The 22,087-nt window shown below is 37.6% G+C and overlaps 1 protein-coding gene across 6 annotated transcripts in view; it reads left to right on the top strand.

Annotated features, from left to right (window-relative positions):
- The window catches only part of Lrba (LPS responsive beige-like anchor protein), a 583,194-nt gene that overhangs the window by 541,256 nt on the left and 19,851 nt on the right, over window positions 1-22,087 (top strand). For all 6 annotated transcript variants that reach the window (XM_052180236.1, XM_052180237.1, XM_052180235.1 and 3 more), the window contains 3 exons: window positions 2,019-2,081; window positions 7,559-7,714; window positions 13,231-13,398. In XM_052180236.1, coding sequence (XP_052036196.1) covers window positions 2,019-2,081; window positions 7,559-7,714; window positions 13,231-13,398 — 387 coding nt within the window. The remainder of the gene's footprint in view (window positions 1-2,018; window positions 2,082-7,558; window positions 7,715-13,230; window positions 13,399-22,087) is intronic.

Here is a 22,087-nt window from a genome sequence, read left to right as displayed (position 1 = left end):
TCCTGTCAGCTATGTTTGTGGGGCCCTGATTTTTCATGCTATCACATAATCCTTTTACCTGTCTTGATTTAAAAAAGATATCTACAGCAGTTCTTCTTGGGGAATGTCAAATTCAGATTCCACCAGTTTTTCTTGAATTTCAGATTCTGTTTTCTTCTGAGGACCTAGGGTTTCCATAACCTGTTCATTAGGTTGCCATTGTTTTTAGTTCAAGTAATATTTGTGTCCTGACTTACAAAATAAATACTTTCTGTCATGGATTTGCTAACTAGTATAACATAATCAAAGTCTTGGATTCAATTCCAAGCACTCAAAACAAAACAAGACAAAAATTTCATTCTCTCTTCTCATTAAATGGTCGTTGAAGAGCCTCTTGATCATCTTATGGGGTATACTGACTCAGTCCCTCAACAACTGAAGTGTATAGGTTGAGTCATATTCAGTCGTTCCTTTCGTAGATCAAATGGCAGGTAATGACACATTTATATGGCCAATGTTTACCATCTAGCCTATAGGATAGAGCTGGAAGCTGGAGCTAAAGGACTTGCCCATGATAGTAGGGCTGGAAGCTGGCTAAACTCCTTAGGCTCTATTCTCCAACAACTGGCTTTAATATTTCTCTGCTCTCAGGTCTCTTCAGAGCAGAGAAGCATTCTGAAGGACACTGGCATAACGGGAAGTCATTGGCTCTGCAGGGTAGACCAGAGCCTGGGTCTGTTTTCCCAAACATTCTCTGTGAGACTCTTAATTTCTTTATCAGCAAAGATAGTAAATCAGCAGGATAAGACACAGAGTTTCAGCTTCTTTAGTTTCATACACTCACCTATAATTTTTACTGCCAGTATTGTTCTCACTAGAATTTTATTAATATTAAAGCTTGCCAAGCATCCTTGAAAAGTTGACATTTAATAACTAGAGAAAATATGTCCTAATAAGTTTTAAAGTAATCCAGTGAACTTATAAAATGCACAGTATTTTATTTTCAACCATCAACAACAGTCAGAAAACTTCCTGAGATCTAACAGTACTGAGCTGGGCCTGGGGAACCATACAAGCCATGCTGTCAATAGTGTGCACCCAGAGTGTAGGGCAGTCTTTGAAGAAAAGAATTCAGAAGAGGACCTAAAATTTAGTGATCAGACCTATGAATCTGGAATGGTCACCTGTCTGACACTCTATCTTAGGGTGTACAAAGCCATCAGTTGCAGAGCAAGCCAGTGGCATTTCCTCTACCTAAAATCTTTGTAGCTCTTGCAGAGAAATAGCTTACAAAACCTCTTTCAATTACAATGTAACTATGCTTGCATCTATAGAACCATTTTAAGAATGGAACAAACTATTCTTAGTATGAATTGATTTTCCTAAGTCATTCCCTTTTCAGGATATTTTTAAATCAAAACCATGGAAATATTAAATATTAATAAAACTTTGTAAAAACCCTCATTCCAGTCTTTGAGGAAATATTTCAGTCAAATGCATTTAACTAAAACATTTATCTGCAAATACCTTTCTTTATTTTTATTCAAACTTTCAGTTGACTGATTTTTAGTGATGGATGAAACCCTCAATGCCTTCTGACTTAGAGTTTTCTCCTTCTCCATCATCAATTGACAGTGCTGTGGATCCTCTGTGCTGCAGCATTCAGAACTGCCTTTTTAAGAAGTAACGAAAAAATAGTATTTGCTACAGTCAGCAGATGGTTGTCACATTTTGTTTTCAGCAAGCTTTACCACTTAATTTTGTTTTGTTGCAGCATCAGAGGCTGCCAGTCAAGCATCTGCTATAGCTTATGGCCTAGGACTGGAGCCACCGCAATGGCACATGTTCAGAATAGCACTAATCTAAAATAAATGTTTAATAAGCTAGCCATAAAAGCACCTGGAATTTTATTCTTTAAACTTCACTAAATTGCATGAGAGATTTGGAGGTTGGAAACAATTCTACATAAGGTTGGCTTGTGCATTTTTGTAGTTAAGTATATGAAAAATAATGCCTTTTTTTTCTTTTGTGAATTCCAGCTCACCAAGGTGCTGTACAAGACCAGCCATACCAGCTGCCAGTGGAAATCGATCCTCTCATAGGTCTGTCACTTCTTTCTCTCTTTGCGATTCATTAAGCTCTGTATGGTGGCCCTGAAGTGTAGATTACAGTTGTTTTTCACTTGCTGGTTGCTGGGAATGGAATTTTCCTGATAAACCATTTGCATGCAAATTGGAATGCAATGAGCTGTGGCTATGCTGGTATTTCATCAACTCCCCCTCGTTGGTTTGCCTAATTTGAACAGGCCTAGGACGCGTGTCACTGAAAATTAATATGGATGCTGTAATAATGTGTGATTGAGAATGCGCATGAAGTACTGTCAGGATAATATTGGATCTTTTCATCACTCAGACTTGTTGATGAGCAGGAGCGAGGTGCGTTATGATGAATTGGTGCAAATGTAATGTGATGGAGCTTCTTTGCTGGGGAAATTTTCATAATAACAGTGGGATTCTTAGCAGCACTGTGTTGTGAGAAATAAAACTGTAATGCCAGGGTCTCATCGTTAGAGGAGATCAATCCTTTCTTCCTGGGCGCTGTTCAGTCAGAAGGGGATTAATGTGCAATCGCAGAGCAGTTTCCAAGTTGAAATATAGTACCTAGCCAATGGTAGTGTTAAGATATTTGTATTCATTTTCCTAGAGTCCTGCAGCCAATAAATTGCCATTGGAGGTTAAATTTGTTGAGGGAGAAGAAAAAATAGGGAAGAGACTAGTAAGAGCAAACGAGGAAAGCATCTGCAGCAGAGGACTGGGAAATTTTAATTGCTGCTACAGTTTCGAGTCAGCTGAAGTCTCTAGTTAGCATTTGTCATTCTTACACATTGGGATTTCAAATGTGGTGTCACCTTGATAACTTTTAAAACTAAAAAGAAAGGAAAAAGAAAAACGTAATAGCCTCACCATGGGAGTAGGCAGCCGGCATGAATGTCTGGCCTGTAATTTTGTAAGTTATCCTGAACAAATAAATTCATTAGAATGTTACTGTTTTACATATCAATTTTTCATATAAAAGAGCAGATTTATTATTTTAAAATCTACAATGTTGCCTATTTTATGTTACCCACTTTTTCATTACAGCCTTTGCCACAGTAGAACACTAAATGTTATCATTCATTAAATGGTTTTCTACTGTAGGATCCATGAACAAAACCTTAAAATCAAACCCAATTCATTAATCTTTTCCCTAGTAGATACTATTCTGAATTTCATTTTGGTCTCTTAATACCATTTTGCTTTGAAAAGATACGATTTGATACTTGTTAAAAGCAGCAAAGCTAAATGCTCACTGTATAGTTTTAAAATCAGGAAAATAAAGCCCATTTGCTAAGACATGTAAAGCACTCTCTGAATTTTAGGTTCACTGTTTGCCTTAAAACATGGCAATGAATATTCTGTAATATAATTAAGCAAATTCAGCCAATGTGGGCAAAGTTTCTTGGTAAAAGGCCAAATACTAAATATTTCAAGCTTTGTGCATCCTAAAGTTTCAGACACAATTATTTAACTCTTTCTTCATAGTACAAAAGCTACCATGAACAGTGTATAAACAAGAGTGTGGCTGCTTTCCAGTAAAGCTTCATATTTAAAGATGTCAGAGGTCAGATTCAGCCTGTAGGAAATGGTTTACCATGGCAGCCTCCAGATCACAGGCCACCAACAGCCCCTCCTCCACTAAAGTAACTATCCTATGTAGTCCAGGCTGGCCTCAAGTTCAGTATATAACCCAGGATTTCCCTGAACTTCTGATCCTTTTGCTTCCAGTTTCTAAATGGAAAGATTTCCTAGCTGTGTGCCACCAGCCAAGATCAATCCCAGGGCTTCCTGCATACTAGACAAGGACTCTACCAACTGAACACAACCCCAGTTTCCTGCCCACTAATCATAAAACTAATACATAAAAGTTTTTATCATAAGTCTAGATACTTAATATTTCTAACATGTAAAAAACATTTGTAATAGTATAAAACATTTGAAATATATCCAGTGGATATATTTCAATATATATCCAATATAAAAATGAACTGATATTCAACATTTTTTACTTTTAAAAATACATATGAAAACCCTCAACAATTGGAAATTTCATCAAATTCTTTTTTTACTTTGGATTTATAACCTATTTTCTCTATATAAGTTTCATCTTAACTTTTAAAACTTGATTACTCTATTACATGTTTCAGCCATGAACATGTATGGAAAGTTAAGCATAATGTTTTTAAAGTTAATTTTTCTCTGTACTCAAGGCTCAGATTTTTTTATTTCATAAAAAATTGGAAATACATAAAAATATCACATACCAAAATTAAAATTAAAATCTTAAATTATACTGACTAAATTTTTCTTAATCTTGGTTTTTATATTAAAGTCTCACTCTGTAAACCATATTAACCTAGAATACATTATATAGCCCAAACTGGCCTTGAATTCAAGGTTGTCGTGTGTCAGCCTCCTAAGTGCCAGGATCCCAGGTGTGTGCTGCCACTCCCCATGCTCTTACAGGAGACTTATACTTGTAATTAATTATAATATTGACCTTTTAGTGTCTCATTGAGAACCAGCAAGGCTCCTCCTCTGACCAAAGTGCATCCCAGCCCTGTAATAATCTTTAGCAATATTTCTGAAATATAGGAAATATAAAAGAAGCCCTTACAGGAAATAACTCTTGAGTCAACTAGATGTGTGTTTTCCTTCTATTAGCTCATGTATGGATGGTCTAAGATTTGTCCTGCAGATCCATTCCTGTTCTTTTGGTTTTATAGCTGAGAAATGTTATGTAAGAAAGTAGATGGGAAAGGGAAATGTTTTGTTTTAATAATGTCATACAAGTCTTTGAACTCTTTCTGATATGTAGCAAAATTCATGTAGTAAACTATTAAGAAGTACCTTATGGTCTAAAATTAGGTTTCCTTTCATTTTAACAATGCTGTTGAAACTTATGTTTAAATGATTTGTTAATTGGCAGTGTGATAGGATCCCCATCTCAGTTTCTTAAGGCCATCTGACCTACAAAATGATGACACCTAGTCACTCACTTTCTAGTGTCATCAATATTTTCATTGTCCTGATGCTCCCAAGAGATCCCAATCCCCAGGGGTAAAGAACCATAGTAAGATTATGCATGGAAGGGTATATCATGTGGTTCCATGTAAAGCAAAAGAAGGAATAAGAAAGGAAAACTCACAGGAGAATTCTCAGGCAAATCAGGTTTTAGACAAGAGAATATATGGAAGTTGAGAAACAAGAAATTGATTCCCATAAAACCATCTGTGCCTGTATACCATGGGGAGTCTCAGACTCCCAAAGGTAGTTGTGCCCCAGTTTATATGCTACGTAGCTAATCAAATATACCAATTTTTATTGAATAAAAATAGTGTAGGGTTGAATGATTAAAAAAAGTTTACTAACAAAACAGTGGAATAATATAAAAACTCTTATAAAGTGGATAGCATAGACAGACAAAGGGACAAAAGGACTGACAAATGGATGGATGGACAGGTGGCTGGATGAGGAAGTTTTTAGTGTTAAACTTCAGGTAACAATTCACTTAGAAAGGAGTTTGTGTGCTAAGTGAGTTGTAGTTTCAGCCCTCAGGAGATAGAGGCAGACTGACCCCAGATCAAGGCACTCCTAAACAGAGTGAGACCTTTTCTCAAAACTCCAAACCCAAGACAAACAAAAAGTAAAAGCTAGTTCATTCAGATGCTGACAGGACATTGGCCTTTACTTACGGGTGCTGAGATCCCTCCACTCGGAATTATGTGCATGTCCAGCATCTCTCCAAATTAGTGAGAACTGATAGTCCAGGAGCCAAAGTCATACAAATGCTGGCAAGAAGAGACATTTGTAAAGGTTCTGCACATGTGAACTGTGGCAGTAACTGTGTAGGAAGTACACACATTGTTTTCCTAGGTGTCTTGGACTGTCTGTGACTCACAGTCTCAGTAGGGCATTTTCAGGGTGTGATTCACAGCCCCTCATCTGCCAGCGACGTCCTTTGTATGAGAAGAAACTGATTCCCACCTGAAGTCTTCCCATTTTACTGTTGCTGCTGCGCCCTACCCCATTAGCCTCCTAAAGCGCGTTCAGTTACCTGCTGATTTTAAATGGCTAAGTTGTACTAACAGACATTAGCAGGACTCTGTCCGTAAACACGCACATGGGGTGTGCTCGTTTTATGATCAGGATAGTTCAGGCATCTGTGGTTCTCAGCACAGCCCTGAGAGTATTTTAAATGCTTTGGCTTCTTGTTTCTTTATTTATATTGGGAGGCCTTATATTAAACTCCCACATTATTTAGATATCATATATAATAACTAAAAAATAGGTATCTCTGCATTTTTCTCAGTATAGTTTCTTCCCTTAAAAAACTAAAAATTGGCATGAAGAACTTAGTAACTAGCCACAAGAATTTGCTTTGACAATTCCATTCATTTTCTGGAACCATCAAGCTGCTTTCATGGTGTGAAAACTCTTACTTGTAATGGAAAGTCACTGAAGAACAAAGGTTCTGTTGGTTGGCCTCATAATATTTTTGAAAAAGAAAGGAAGGATGGAAGGGAGGGAGAGGGGAGGGAAGGGAGGGGAAGGAAGAGGAGGGGAGGGAAGGAAAGAGAAGGGAAGGGGGGGGGAGGAGGAGGGGAGGGGAAGAAAGGGAAGGGAAGGGGGGAGGGGGGAAGAGGGGAGGGGATGGGAGGAAAGGGCAGGGGAAGGAGGGGAGGGGGAAGCTCAGGAACTGTCCTGACAGTGGCAGGTCCATGCTCTCCCTGTCTGTGGTGTGACTGCATGCCTGAGCTGAGCTCTGAGACAGTCCCATCTCAGGAACCCTGCATTTGGAGCATGCTGCCAGGCTGTCTCAGCCTGCCGCCTAAGTCAAGCCTAGGACCGTGGCAGGGTACTGTGTTTTGACTTCTTAGCTTACAAGGATATTGAATAAATTCTCATTCTTGCCTTTGCTTACACGAGAGTGCAACTGTAAACAGGGGAGATAGGAGTTCCCTTCCAGTCAAATTAAAGACCCGTAAAAGCCAAAGTAATACAAGATGCTACAGTATTTCAAATATATGACATTTAAATCCTAATATCTCTTCCTGTGACAAAATGTTAAAGGTAATAGATTGTCACAACATGAATCCATCCTCGTGACAATAGACATAATGAGATTGTCAGAAACAACCCCAACTGTGATGGGATCTAGAGGCTGTAATCTGCTTGTCCTGCCCAAGAGCTAGAAAGCATGTTGTGTGGGTTGTATACAGCCTTTAAAATGGTAGTATCCTATTTTTTCTCTCAGTAAAACATTGTTGCTGAGATGTTAAATATAACAGCTTACATTCTTCCAGCATTACATATATTTTCCCATTTGTCTTTTCAAATACTATATGTAAAGGTCAAGTATTCTTCAGGATCCTGTCTCCTCCTTCCACCCCTGCAACCCACAGTGACAACACCGTAGGATTTCTTTGCCTATGTGTATTTAGTAGTTTTCTATTTCCCTTTTTCTCCCTATGTTCTCACAGCCTGCGGCACAGGGACGCACAGGAGGCAGGTAACGGACCTCCTGGACCAGAGCATCCAAGTGCATTCCCAGTGCTTCGTCATCACTTCTGACAACCGCTACATTCTCGTCTGTGGCTTCTGGGATAAGAGTTTCCGGGTCTACTCCACAGATACAGGTAACTTTCATTTCTTGACTTAGCATCAAGAATGCTTTCTCATCTTATTCCTAAAAATAGAGGAAATAGCAGGCTATTCTTTTCAGGAAATAGTGGGCTAGATCATCTATTACCAACTTAGCTTCAGTGTGTTTTCAAGAGGCAGTTTTTCAGTAGTTTTCTCTCCCAAGCACATGCTTACAGAATAAATAATTATTTTCTGCAGGAAAAGCCACGGATATAAATACCACCATGTGTGCACACAGATTTTAAGGCCAGTGTACAAACACAGAAGTATACTTTTAAATAATTTTCAATTATTTTTAATTATTTAAAAGGTTTTCTTTTCCATATTTGAAAGACATGTGAAGTCTGTCTTTTCAGAATAGACACCTTGTCTTTCCCTGTTCTGCACAGAATCTTGCTGAAAACTGCACCACTCTGCAGAGTAGCTGACTGCTGATTTAGTATACCGCAGGTATGCTTCTTAGAATTGAAAGCTTGCATCTGCATATGCACTTGTTTGGCCCAGAAGGACAAACAAGTCAATTCAGTATTATTACAGCACATATAGTCCAAGGAATTTTTGCGTGTCAGAAATTCAAACTACTCGTAAATTTAATATCATATCTTTAAGGCATTTTAGAAATTGTCAAAAGAAAAGATAAATTTAAAGATAATATATAGTTGAATATATATTACATTATAATTAATCAATAGGATCGTGCCATGGATTGTTGTTTAGGTTTTTTTGACTTTTTGGTGCTGCCGAGCACACTCTATTCCACTGTTAGACACCCAGTCCCTGGAAGAATATACTTCAAATGGAAGAAGAAAATGCACGTATCTTGATTAAATGCTATGGGAATGGGAAATTCTATTAAATTGAAATTTCTAATTAAGTGCTTTACAGTAAGCCCTCTTTCAGGCTTGCTAACAATGCTTATGAAACGCGCGTCCTTGCTCTCCTCTCACTCAGTAGGTGCACTGACTGCACAGGGGTGCGCCTCGTGGAGTCCAGTGTGTGCCTGACACTGTCGGAATGGCTGAGATCGGGGAGAGTACGCTCTTTGGCGGAAATAAGCCCTAAAAATTATTTGTAGAAATTGTTCTTTCTTTTTTAAGAAATAGTTGATTTCCCTATGTTCATGAACGTAGACATGAACATAGACATGAACACCGAGCCTTTCTGAGTAACTTGAGCTTTCTAGCTTTCTCCGGCTATGACTCGGATTATTCTAAATTAAAATTCCACCAGCGTGATGTAAATTGCTGAGTAAATTAGTGTTTTCTAAACTTGTACTTCTTTATTATACTGGATCTTCTATTTTGATAATCTAATTCATATTTATCTTTTTCATTATGAAAAAAGGAGCCTTAGCATTATTTGATACATTCTCTGTCTTCACTAACTCCCCAGGTTAAACTTGATACATCCTGTCATAAGTTTTCTTTAATAGTCTTTTAGACTGCTTATTGTTCTCCTTTTAAAAGTTAACCTTTGCACACTAAGTTCATTTATTTTTTTTGGCTTGTATTTTTTTTTTATGTTCAACCATACATGGAATTAGTTACCACCTCACAGACTATCTTGTTGCAGAACAGCTCCATGGCCCCCAATCCCCTGGTCATGTCACATCACCAGCTGTATGTCACCTTCCCACACCCTCAAGTCTTGCCCACCAGTGAATACTTCACATCTGCAGGGTTGGCCCTTGGTGGCATATACACGGAGTCATAAAATATATCAGTCTTCCATTTTGGCATTTAGAAGCATTTGGATTCACTGACATTCCTTGTTGTTTCATTATGAATGCATTACATGCCTGTGTAAGGTCAATCAAGCTGGATTTCCATGCAGTACCAATAACTCACATAATTGTTGGGTCCACTCTGTTTTTAGAACTTACAAAGTTCTTTAGATGTGTTAAAAAGTTCTTTAGTATGTTAGATTGTGAGGTGGACAGGGGTCCTTGTCACATATTGTGGATAACAGAACTAAGATCTAGAGAGGTAAATGACATATTGAAACTTAAGTAGCTAATGGTGCCAGGACTGGGGGTGGACTCCGCCCTTATGACCTTACATGTAGCATTCTCTTTTTTCCCACATTGGCTCGTGCAGGCATCACCATCCTTGGTCATTTTGAAAACCACTATAATCTGTAGCCCTACGTTCTTTGTGGAACTGCTGTGTCCCATTACACTTAACAAAGTTAATACCACCCTACTCCCTTCCAACAGAAACCTTGCAATACCCTGTTGAAAATACATGTCTTTGTATATGTAAAATATTTCATAAGAAATAACAGTATTTTAAACTTCATATCAATAGGACTGACTTATAAAGTAAAAATTTATATTTTCTATAAAAGTATAGAAAAAAGAAATCTCAAGTGATATTCCTTGTACTTTCTTATATACATAACTCAGCTACTAGTTTTATTTAAAAGTAATTTCAGTGAGGAAAATAGGAATTTGTGTTATTATGACAAAAGATAATATCAACAATTTTTCCTTAAGTTTAGTAGACAAGCAAGGAAAAATTTTATAATTGGTTAATATATAATAGCAAAGCCATCCCAAGTGTTGAATTCAATTATATTTTAGCACACAAGCCAAAATAATCCTTCTCTTATTAGACTAGGGAGGGGATTCTTGGGTTGTAGCAGGAAATTCTTGAAACATAAATCATGTTTTCAGGGTGCAGCCAGGGCAGCAGAGGCAACAATACAATTTTCCCCAGCAGTCGCGTTTTTTCAGGCTACATTCAGATACAGCCGTGAAGAGTCCTGTGCTGGAATTTTTTTATTTGTAGTTTAGCTGTCAAATAAAACATTAACTAGAAAATTTGGTCTGTCAAAAAAGGACATTCTAGTGTTTGGAGTAATACCTGATATTAGTGCATGGAGAGGTGGGCTGGGATTAAAGGAAACAGAAAACAAAGGCCAAGGAACACTTATGAGATTACCAGAAAATAATTTACCGAAAAGAGCAGCAGGTATTTATACTGTGATTTATTTAGGAGGAACAAGCCTCCATTTCAGAGCAGCAGCAGAGATTGCCCAGGCTGCCACGAGGGGAAGAGGCACAGACACATCCCAGACGTTTCCCAGGCTTGGCCTGCGCTGTAAACTGTAGAGAATAAAACTAAGCTGGATTAAAATCGGGAACTCCTCTGGTGTAACGTTCATGTCTCCCTCCCTTTTGGATCTTTCCTCCATTTGCTGCATTTAGACTGTTCTTTTCATAGAATAGTTGATACCCTTGTGTGTGTGTGTTCACTTTATTTCAGTGTTTTTCTTCCCCATCAGACAATAAAGGCCCTGAGGACAGAAACCACGCATCCTCGCCATTGTATACTTCTAAAAAAGCCAAGCACATTCAAGGAAAATACTGTCAAGCTTCATAATTTTGATTGCTTCAGGGCAAAATTAAAACAGTAGGAAATTTCAGAAGAAAAGGAAAACTCAGCCACTGAACATCGGTTCTCCTCACACTGATGGTGGAGAGAGAGCAGTTGCTTAGGGAGAAGTGACAAGAATCTTGAAGGGTTCTGTGAATGCATCCCAGTTTCACAGCTAAGTCTTTTTACCTGGTCCCTGACCCAGTCGGAACTTAAGTAAGCTACCCAGCAGACAGTTCTCTCCCTTTGCAAGGCTCCCAGCACAGCAGCAGGACTCCTCCTGAGCCTCCTGGGTCCTGTGTACCTCATTTACCTAGCTGATAGCACTCATACAACCCAAAAGAGTTGCTGGGCTCCAAAACAGGCATAAGCCTGCTCCCGAATAATGGAACACTAATAGGACCTGCCTGACTTCCTCCTGCAGCTAAAACACGTGATCTCTGATTTCCTATGAGAGTGCAGCCAGCTGCCCACTTTTTGCTTTCTGCCCTGCAAGATATGATGTGACCATTTATTACTAAACATCTTCACTTGAAAATTAAATAAAAACTGCTATACATTTCATATTTAATTTGGTCTTTTGACTTCCTTATATTAAAAATACCAAATTCTTTCTAGCATATGCCTTACTAATATAATCTGACTCTGTAAGTGAAATGTTCTAGTCCCAATTTAGAAGGGTGAAGACATTTAAAAAACTTGTGGCACCTTTAACAGTTCAAATACCTGCCTTAATTGAATGTTCGATCTGCTTTAATTGCAGCAGGAAATTTTACTGTAATTTGCAAGTGAAATAAGTCTGGTTTTTCAGGTTGTTGGTGGTGGGTTCTGAAAGCTGCTTCTCATGAGTGAAAACATGCATCTGACATCTACCTGATGTGGACGAAATGTTTCACTATTTCATCTCTAAAGTTAAAACATTTATAAGTCTTAAGTTTATCGTAATAAATGATTTAAAAAATTAGGTGAATACTTCCTTTAATAAATTTAATAATTTTTTTTTTATTTTCTTGAAAAGTAGCTGGATGGTGGTGGCACACCTTTAATCCAAACACTCTGAGTTCAAGGCCAGTCTGGTCTATAGATCAAGTTCCAGGACAGCCAGAACTACACAGAGAAACAAAAAAACAAAAAAGGAAAGAAGGGAGGGTGGGAAGAAAAGAGGGAGGGAGAGAGGGAGGGAAAAGTGGAAAAGTTACATAGTATCTTTAGATGCCAGTCTTTCATTGAGAACTTAGGCTTTTGAATATTGTTTTGCATGTTCCAGGTTGGAATGATTTTTTCAGTTTAACAGCTGAGTTACAATCTTGTCCTACTGACACTTCCTTCTAAAGCCATGCTAAATTGTTAGTCAAGCAAAGACTCTCCTCACCACTGACTTGTTTTTTGTTTCTAACACTGTTATGTGAACCATACTCTTCCTGGGTTTGAAGCCCTGCCAGTGGGTACATTCTCCACTAGGTTATTCTCCACTGTTCTCAGTTCTCCCACTAAACCACTATAATCTTGATTTCGTCATCACCCTAAAGGAATTTTCATCATTCAGAGAATTAGAGCAAAGAAAGAGTGACAGGGTTTGAATTGCAACCATGATAAACTGTTCCTTTGATCAAAAGTTAGTCCATGTAGTCCTGGCTTAAAAAAGTAGGAACTCTTTTCCAGGTGACCTAAGAACAAAAGAGCTTCCATATATATCATGAGTTCAGGCAAGGCGCCTACTGAGCCAAGCTCTGGAGGACTTTCTGGAAGGCAGCAGACTTTGGTTTTGTGTCACTGAGTAACTCAAGAAAGTGTTAAATGGTTCCAGTGTAAGTGTTCTCCTGGGCTGCTTTAACCAGTAAATATTATTCTTTAGTAATTTATAGTAGCTGTTCATAAGGATATGGTATCCTCATACACAAGTATTTGTTGAAATAGTTTTAACATATGCCTTTCAAAAATCTTATCACTATTCAATTGATTTTTTTTCACTATTATAGGTAGCATTTAAAAACAAACAAAAATATCCTGCCAGGTTAGAACGTTCTAAGATCTGAATTATTATGGCAGCATTGTCTTGCAGGTTATGTATTTGATAGAAATTTGCCTTGTCTTTTAATTGTGAGTTAAAGAAAAATTGTTTTATATTTCAGGAAAATTGATCCAAGTGGTGTTTGGCCATTGGGATGTTGTCACTTGCCTAGCTCGCTCGGAGTCGTACATAGGGGGAAATTGCTACATCCTCTCAGGATCACGTGATGCAACTCTTCTTCTGTGGTACTGGAATGGGAAAAGCAGCGGGATTGGAGATAACCCCGGCAGTAAGTACAACCTTTTTTAAGTCAACTTTATAAGTAATGTAGAAGAATAGTACCTTGGGTAGAAGTGTTTTTCTATCACGGTGAGAATGAAACTGAATTACCCAGATTGTTGAGTTTCTAAACTCATTGATAATTCAATTTCACATATGAAACCCTAGTTTTCATGTTATACTCATTCTTGGCTGCACTAGCTGTCACCAACTAAAGTAGAGGTGTTCTCATGAACAATTAACATGTAACATGAAGAGAAATTACATATTTTCTTGTTTATTGAATTCAGGTTTTAAAAGAGAAAATTAAAAGTTTTAATTCTGGAAATCTACAACTTTGTAATAGTTTCATTTACATATTAAAAGATAAAACAGGTCATAAAAGGCCAATATGGAATATTCAAATTGGTTCTTGGCTTTTCATCTGGGAAATGAAAATGTTCACCAACAGCATTAAACATCTTTCAGAAACTGCTAAAGGCAGTAAAACAACAACAAAAATGTGTAACCATTTAAAATTGTAATTCACAGAAGGCAAAAAAGGAAACAGCCATCATTAAAACCAATCGCACACAGCTGCAGTCAAGAGATGGCTTTAAAAAACACATTAAGAAGTAGGAAAAACAATTAAAGGGACCACCTGAAAAATGAGAATTTAATTAAAATGATTATGACAACAGAGAAGAGTTCCTGTAAGAATAGCTGTAGATTTCTATTTCATAAGGTAGACTCTGACTGGTCTTAAATATTTACCATGTTTTAATTGAAAGCTGCTTGCCGTGAATTTGGCTAAGGAAAGCTCATGCTATTACCTGAATCCTGGACCTTGTGTCTGGGTGTAAATGTATTTCACCTTGTTACATTTTCGATTGAATTCTCTGGGTTGTGAAAAAATGGGTCATATTTGTGTGACACTGAACACTTTGTTCAAAAATGCTAATATTTACTTAGTAAAATGCAAAGTTTTTTAAAGCTATCTTTTCTTTTTATGCACTTGAGAGATTTTTGCATTGGATTATAAACATTGTATTCAGTTAATATCTAATGGGCCTATTTATGACTTTAATTAAAGATAATCTTATATGTGAAAAGAAAAAAATTAAAGTTCTGATACTGTGGGCAATCCAGTCTTAGCAGTCAGAGCAAGCTGTAGTGTGTTTGTGCTTCGGGAAAGTATGCTCTGTGCATATCTCTGACTTACACAGACAACTCTGCTTTATATATAATTACAATTAACTTAAAAGGATAATAACCTCAAAGACTTTGATTTTCTAAATATATCCTGTGATCCTTTGATTGTCGTGGTGGTCTCTGACACCTCTCACTTCCTGGCCTCCTAGATTGAGTGACTGCTTTCAGTTTCTATTTTTCCCTGTTTTCCTAAATATAAGATTAATTATATCAGGCAAACCTAAAATTGGTAGTGCATAAATCTACCACTTTGTTATTTGTCTCTCAAAGAATTTAGGAAAGCCTTTTCCTTGACTTAAAATGTTTTGTGCATGTATAGCAATTTGTACCCACAAAGACAGATACTTGAGTCTTTTGTTTTTCACATGATTATCTTCTCTATGTTATGCAGAGTTTCCAGCCTTGTGTATTCTGAGAAATAGCTAAAGCCCTACTGGCTGTTCCTGAATGGAACTGTACAGCATTTCAGAGATTTAATTATGTTTTAAAATTAGAAAACTTCAGGTTTCAGAGTATTTCATATCTATTACACATTAAATGATATATGTATGTATTTAAATATGTTGTTTATTTAAGTACTTTATAAATTGCCCTAGAGATGGTTTTTGTATGTGTGTTATTTAAATAGAGAATTAAGGAGTCATCAAACACTGAGATTCACTATAAAAGAGAAATCTAAGTTCCTGCCTCTGCTGTGCCTCCCCTCTCCCTCCTCTCTCTCTCTCTCTCTCTGTCTCTCTCTCTCCTGTAAAATAAAGCAGTGGTGGGAACTGTTATCAGAGGCACAAGGTGCTCAGCAGACATAAATCACCTCACAAACTCCATCTTGGCTACATATTAAAATGTTACATGCGATGTCCACCGTTCCCTTGGCGGTAATATGGCAGACAGTAACACCTAGAAACACACGCGTAATGAAGAGGAGACAAACAGAGGCACAGCACACCTAATACAATTCTCAGAAAACTGTAATCTATTTTGAATAAATTATATTACTGCATCTTTTCTGGCCCTTTTATAATATCTGATGCCCCAATTCAGTTTCACTTTAGCTTTGAAGAATGAACCTGTAAGAAAGACAAACAGGTACTTTTTCTTACTCTGAGAATTTACACACATTAGAAAAAATAAAGATAAAAAAAGCCAATCTAGGCTTTTAAAAACAAATAGCAGACAGCCTCAGACAGCTGTACTGTGAATAACTGTTATCAACACTGGTGCAGTTCACTGATCCTCTGGCACAGCGAAGACAGAGCAGTGGCTGAGCCTAAAGCTGCTGCCCCGGACGAGTCTTCAGGCTCCTGCTTGGCGGTGTGTGCGCACAGGAAGACCCCGAGAGCGGCCGCATACGAGCGTGCATGCACTTGTAGGATGGCTGCTCGTACACAGGAGTACTTCAACCTCTTTTTCTTTTTTTTATTACATGAAAGGGAAAAAAAAGAGGTGTGGAGCAACCTATTGTTTTTTTTTTTCCTGTATTTTATTGTTCTTTCAGCAATTTAATTTTATTTTAAATTCTAAAATTACAAGAATAGCCAGTGATTTTACTTGCAAGGATCATAAGCAAAAGCCACATACCATTTTCTTCAAATCTAATAATTGTTGCTATATAGAGAGTTGGTAGCTGTGTACCTATTTTAACCTAATGTTATACAATGTTAATATGTATATTCGTTGGATAAAAATCAGGCTAACTCAACTTGGATGAAACCTATAAATAGTATAATTTGGAGCTGTAAAAATGACTTGGATGTTTTATGAAACCTGTCTAGATCACGCGGCCAAAGGCTTGCTTTCCGCAGACAGCCCGTTTTTCACCTTTGGCTCTATTGTCTTGCGATGGTTATCTGCTGTGGAATGCAGCTTTCCAATGAGAAGGCTGAAAATAGTCTTCCACTTGGTTGTGGATGGTTTTTGTAACATTAACCAGGACTATTTCAATGATAGGTGTTTTCTGCAGAAAGCTCTGCACCTTGTAAGCTCACCCCAGTCCACTGTCATAAGCTGAGATTCCTCCAGTGAAAGGTTTTTCCTTCAGAACAATGCGGGCTGGACCGGACCACCCTCTCCAAATTGTGCAGAAAGTGTGCTTTGGTTCACTAAATTGGTATTTAAATTAAACACTTCCAACTTTGACATGATTGTACTTATACAAACAAGATGAAAACATACAACAGTTATTATTTATTCACTAATTTATATTACACTCATAAATCATAAACTGGTATTTTAAAACCTAACCACGTATGCGACACTTTTAGGTTTCAAAGTAATTTTTTTTACAGCCACAGTCTATTAGCTTTTGGAGCAAATGGTTCCCGAATGTGAGGGTGTTGCGTAGATTTGTGTGTGCACTATTTCAGTAAAGTGCTTTAACATTCTTGCATTCTGGTTTTGATTTGATGGAAAGGTGGCATTTTTTTTGCTCTTTGCAATCAGACATGCTAATCTAGGTCAGCTTTCTCCTTATGGGAATGACGTCTACAGGGGACTGGTGTGGGTTATATAACAACAAGATTCTGTTCTTTAAGAATATTTCAGCACCGTTAATTAGAAAGAAGATTTTATTAACCGTAAGGCTAGCACTAACAGACTGCAGAGCTGTTTTTAAAGTACTGTATACTGGAGCTGCCCTGCTTTTCCTCTGTCTAAAACTTCATTTTGTTACACTCTCATCAATCACTTCAGTCATTACCGTAAATCCTACCGTTGTTAATTTTACTAGTATCACCCTAATGAGACATTCCTGCAATAATTAAAAATGAATTCTAACGTTAAGGCATTCTAAATTTTTTTTAATGAATTTAGAATGATCCTGCCCTATGACTATAAATACCACTGGTGGTATACACAGACTACTCATCAAGTCTGTAAGAGAAGTGGTGGAGAGAGGAACATGCCCAGGTGTGTTATTTACCGGATGCTATGCACATGTCTTATGCATATGTATAGTTTATTCATGTATTTAGGAATCATGTCCTTTTTGTCATAAAGCCTAACATGTTTTACTAAAGCTACTGATAAATTCTTATTCTTTGTCTTGGCAACCTAGGCAACTGTAGTGCAGTGTCCTCTCTGTAAGTAGGTAGCCTAGAGCACCATCTGCTGGACACATTTGGGCACGTAATGCTCTCTAATGGGAAAGGCAAGGCCTGGAAACATTGGTGTATTTTGCCTCTAATTGCCTGTAGTAGATTATTCATGGGTCTCAAATGTCAGCATATGTATGATGTGTTAAACCTCGTATGTTTTTAAAAAGAAATCATTTTGTTCTTCTGTTCCCACCCTAACCTGGAATTGGGACTTTATAATAAATGTTTTAAGCCAAGCACAGAATATGCCCCCCTCCAAAAAAAATCACCACAGTTTGTCCTGAGATCAACTCACATCTTAATGATCATTAAGTAAGTTGCAGTTGGCAGAAATGGCTTATGTAATGCCTACACTTGGTGTCCCATACTCAGTTTATATGTGAAAGCGGTGATTGAGGCACATGGCCTTTTCTGTGAGGGACAGGGCTGGATCTGAGTCTTTGTGGAGGGCACCAGTTCTTACATATGCCTCGTTCAGACCAAACCCAGTTCCCTCCCGGCCTACTGCACTACCTAATATCTTTATTTTCTTGTAAAATTCAAAGTAAGGGTTGGAAGCAGTATGCTGGCAGTGTGCAGGTTCAGGTGACATTAAAAATATGCCTATGAAATTCTCCAGAAGGTCCAGGATGTTTAGTGCTCTGTGATGTAATGCAGGCCTCAAATTCCAACAAAACAACTCTGTATTTACTTCTTGTAGCTAATAGTAGATGTGGTAAAAGGAATTATATTCATATGGCAAATGAATACAACCTTAATGTGTACCATATGCAGAGCAGTGGGGTGATGTGCCAATATATCACATTTATTTACCTTGTTTGGTTGCAGAGAAAAATCACTATACCATTCACCAAAAGCCACTTAAATATGAGGACAGAGAAACTGATTTATACCCTCAAACTAAACTGAATATCTTCATATGTAGACATTAGGAACAATCCCAAAGAAAGTTGCAAGCACTTCATACTCAAGAGAGAAATTTTAATTTCAAACAATGGCTGAAATTAATATGAGAGTACATACTGCTGAGTAACTATCATTATATAGGCTCTCAGAACACTAGAGGACAATTATTACCCTGAAATTGTCACTGGTGCCCTGTCCCCTTTCTCACATATAAAAGTAGGATTTGGTGCTGCTAGAATATTGTATAGTGCAATATTCCCCTCACCCCAGGAGTGTAGCATTGCTGTAGCATTACAAAGTATGCATTTAATTGAGAACTCTGGGCCAATATTAAACAGGTTTTTACCACCTTCCAAAAAGTCTCATTTTACTAGAAAGATTGCATGAGACCAAACATATGTATGTACCTCGTGCTATGCAGTAGATATTCCTGAAGCTCTATGAGAAGCCATTTTATATGAAATTATCTGTGTGTTTGTTTCCCTTAAAAACCCCACATTTTCTAGTTACCTTAAATTTCACATACTAGAACCATTACTTTATAGAGCTAATTTAAAGTGCTAGTTAACAAATTTTAGATTTGATGGGTTTTCTATTTGTTCTTGTCTGGGTCTTTGTTTTGCTTTGTTTTGTTTTTTGCTATAGGATCTCCAGTAGTCAGTATGGCGCTGGATATGTGGATATCACATATCCACTAGTTTCTAAAGTAAGTTTTCTTCAATTCTAATAGGCTTGGTCAGATTTCAAATGTAGGATTAGGAAATTTTGTTTGTTTTTGTAATACATATATATACACACACACACACACATACACACACATACACACACATACACACATATGAGTGTTTGGCCTGCATGTATGTATGTATGTGCTCACAGAAGCCAGCAGAGATCATTGGATACCGATACTAGAATTATAGATGGTTTTGAACCACCATGTGGGTGCTGGGAGTCAAACTGAGGTCTCCTGCAAGTACAAGTGTTCTAAACCACTAAGCCATCATCTCTCCAGTCTCTGGAAATGTTTTTAAATGCAAAAGATAATTCCCTGGAACTGAGTTCCTTTTATAGCTTAACTCTGTAACTTCTGAGCATTCTCGCGTTCGTTTTTATAAGTTGTAGTTTTATGCAACTGAGAAGATGATTTTATTTCCTTGGGGTGGTTTAGAACAAGGTTTTGTTGTTGTTGTTGGTATTGTTGTTTTCTGCTGGTTATAGTCCTGGTTATCCTGGAACTCACAATGTAGACCAGGCTGCCCTCACACAAGAGATCCACCTGCCTCTGCCTCTGAAGTGCTGGAATTAAAGGCGTGCATCACTACTACACAAGCACAAACCAAGATATTTTTAATAGCTAAAGATATGAAAGCCTTGTATGGCTTTCAAAGTACCTAACTTACATGTATTAACCAAAGAAACCTTACAAATGATAAGGAAGATTCATTTAAAAAGAATTTTAGAGCCAGGTATTTGTGCATATCTTTAATCCCAGGCAGAGGAGGCAGGTGGGGTCTATGAGTTCTAGGCCAGCCAAGGCTACATAGTAAGACACTCTGTCTGAACAGACAGAGACCAGTACAAAAAAATATAACTAGTCAAAATGGAGAGTTGTGGAGCTCAGCCCCTATCCCATACCTAAAGCCCAGAGAACATTGCAGAAAAGAGGTCAGAGAGACTGTGAGAGCCAGAGGATCAGAGACTTTGCTGTGAGACTGTTTCTCCTAGTAACATCAGAAGCTGCACCCATAAAGTCTCACCAGTATGGCGGCCCAAATGTAAGCCAAACCAGGATGACACCAGTGAACATGCCAAACTGGACAGGGAAAAACCCATGAGGCCTCAACCCTACCCAGAGAACTGCAGGCAGCTGAGGAAGGCTGGGGGGGGGGGGTGTCCTCCCCAGGCAAGCACACACCAATTGCTGTCCAGTGCCAATTGGTCAGCCCTGAAAACATGCATACAAGTAACACTATATGGATTCAACATGCTACATTTAGGAATGTAGATATGTATGTAAATATGTATATATCTATATGTGTATATATTTATATAATGTATATGTATATGTTTATAAATGTGTCTGTTTATTTGTATATGTTTATATAATATATAGAAACATATGCATAATTATATGTATTTATACACAGAGATATAAATACATATACAGAGAGAGAGAGAGAGAGAGAGAGAGAGAGAGAGTTAATGAAAAAGAGGCCATGAATTTGAAGTACAGTGAGAAAGAGGGCTTAGGGAAGTAAAAGGGAGGAAGAGATGTTTTAATTAAATTAAAATCTAAAAAAATAAACAAAAAAAGGCTGGGCATGGTAGTGTATGCCTTTAACTCCAGCACTTGGGAGGCCAAAGCAGGCAAATCTCTGTCAATTCAAGGCCAGCCTGGTCTACAAATCTAGTCTAGGACAGCTAGGGCTTTGTTACACAGAGAAATTCTATATCGAAAAACCAAAATAAATAAATAAATAAACAAATAAACAAGAACTAATGATAAGAATTTTAAATGATTTGTATAATCAGAATAAAATAATTAAAAATTTTAACTTATATCCATAAAATTCAATGTTGGATATCAACAAACATGAACGCTGTTTCACCTCCCTCAGTTTTCTGTGTAGGTAAATATTGTATGTCTACATTACTAGATGCCTGTAGTTAGGTGCAGAGGCTATAGAGGAACTAGAGCCTAAGACCAAGCAGTCCCACAATGGAGAATCAATAAATGAGTCTCAAAAGTAGGAGAGAAACAGCATAGTAGTTCAGTAGTGTGGTGTGTGAGCAAACTGCAATTTCTACCAAGATACTGCGATGTGTGATATGAATGTGGGGCATATATTCTCTGTACTGCTCAGTGATAGATCACTGAACTGTCTATATCACGCCCGATCAGTTTTGACAAATGTATGTGCATGTCCTTAAAAGCTCATGTATATGAATGCATACAAACCTGGAACCTTAGCCAGCAGAGGCCAACAGTACTCATTTCAAATCAGTGGGACCTAGAAGCAAGCTTTCATCATCTTCACAGATCACTAACTTCCCTGCATATTTATAATGAGCATGTCATATCTGATAATGACAGATAATTAGAGATATTTAAAATTAGAGAAATTTAAAATTTCCACACCTGATGTAGAAATATATCTGCATTTCCTGCTCTTCACAGATGTGTGGATTGTTGGGAAAAGCTGTAAAATCTGAGAGGAGATAGAATGTGAGAAATCAGAGTGTAGTTCTGAGAAACTTAGGTATATTACTCCTTGACAAGAAAGAAAACTAAAAACTAATTGGCACTTATGCAGCCCAAGATCAGAAATACCTTTTATTGAAAAGAGATTTTATAACAAAAGTTGAGAAAAAGTACTTTCTCCCTGCTCTTCTCCCACCCAGCCCTGCTGCTACTGGGTGTTATCTCATAGGTGCTCAGGACTTGCAGACACTGTGCATAGTGACATCATAGTGACATCATTCTCATGATACCCCTGTGTGAGAACTGCT

The sequence above is a fragment of the Apodemus sylvaticus genome, chromosome 4, assembly GCF_947179515.1.
Source record: "Apodemus sylvaticus chromosome 4, mApoSyl1.1, whole genome shotgun sequence".
In the NCBI taxonomy this organism is placed as follows: Eukaryota; Metazoa; Chordata; class Mammalia; order Rodentia; family Muridae; genus Apodemus; species Apodemus sylvaticus.
This window is presented reverse-complemented; position numbering and strand designations above follow the sequence as displayed.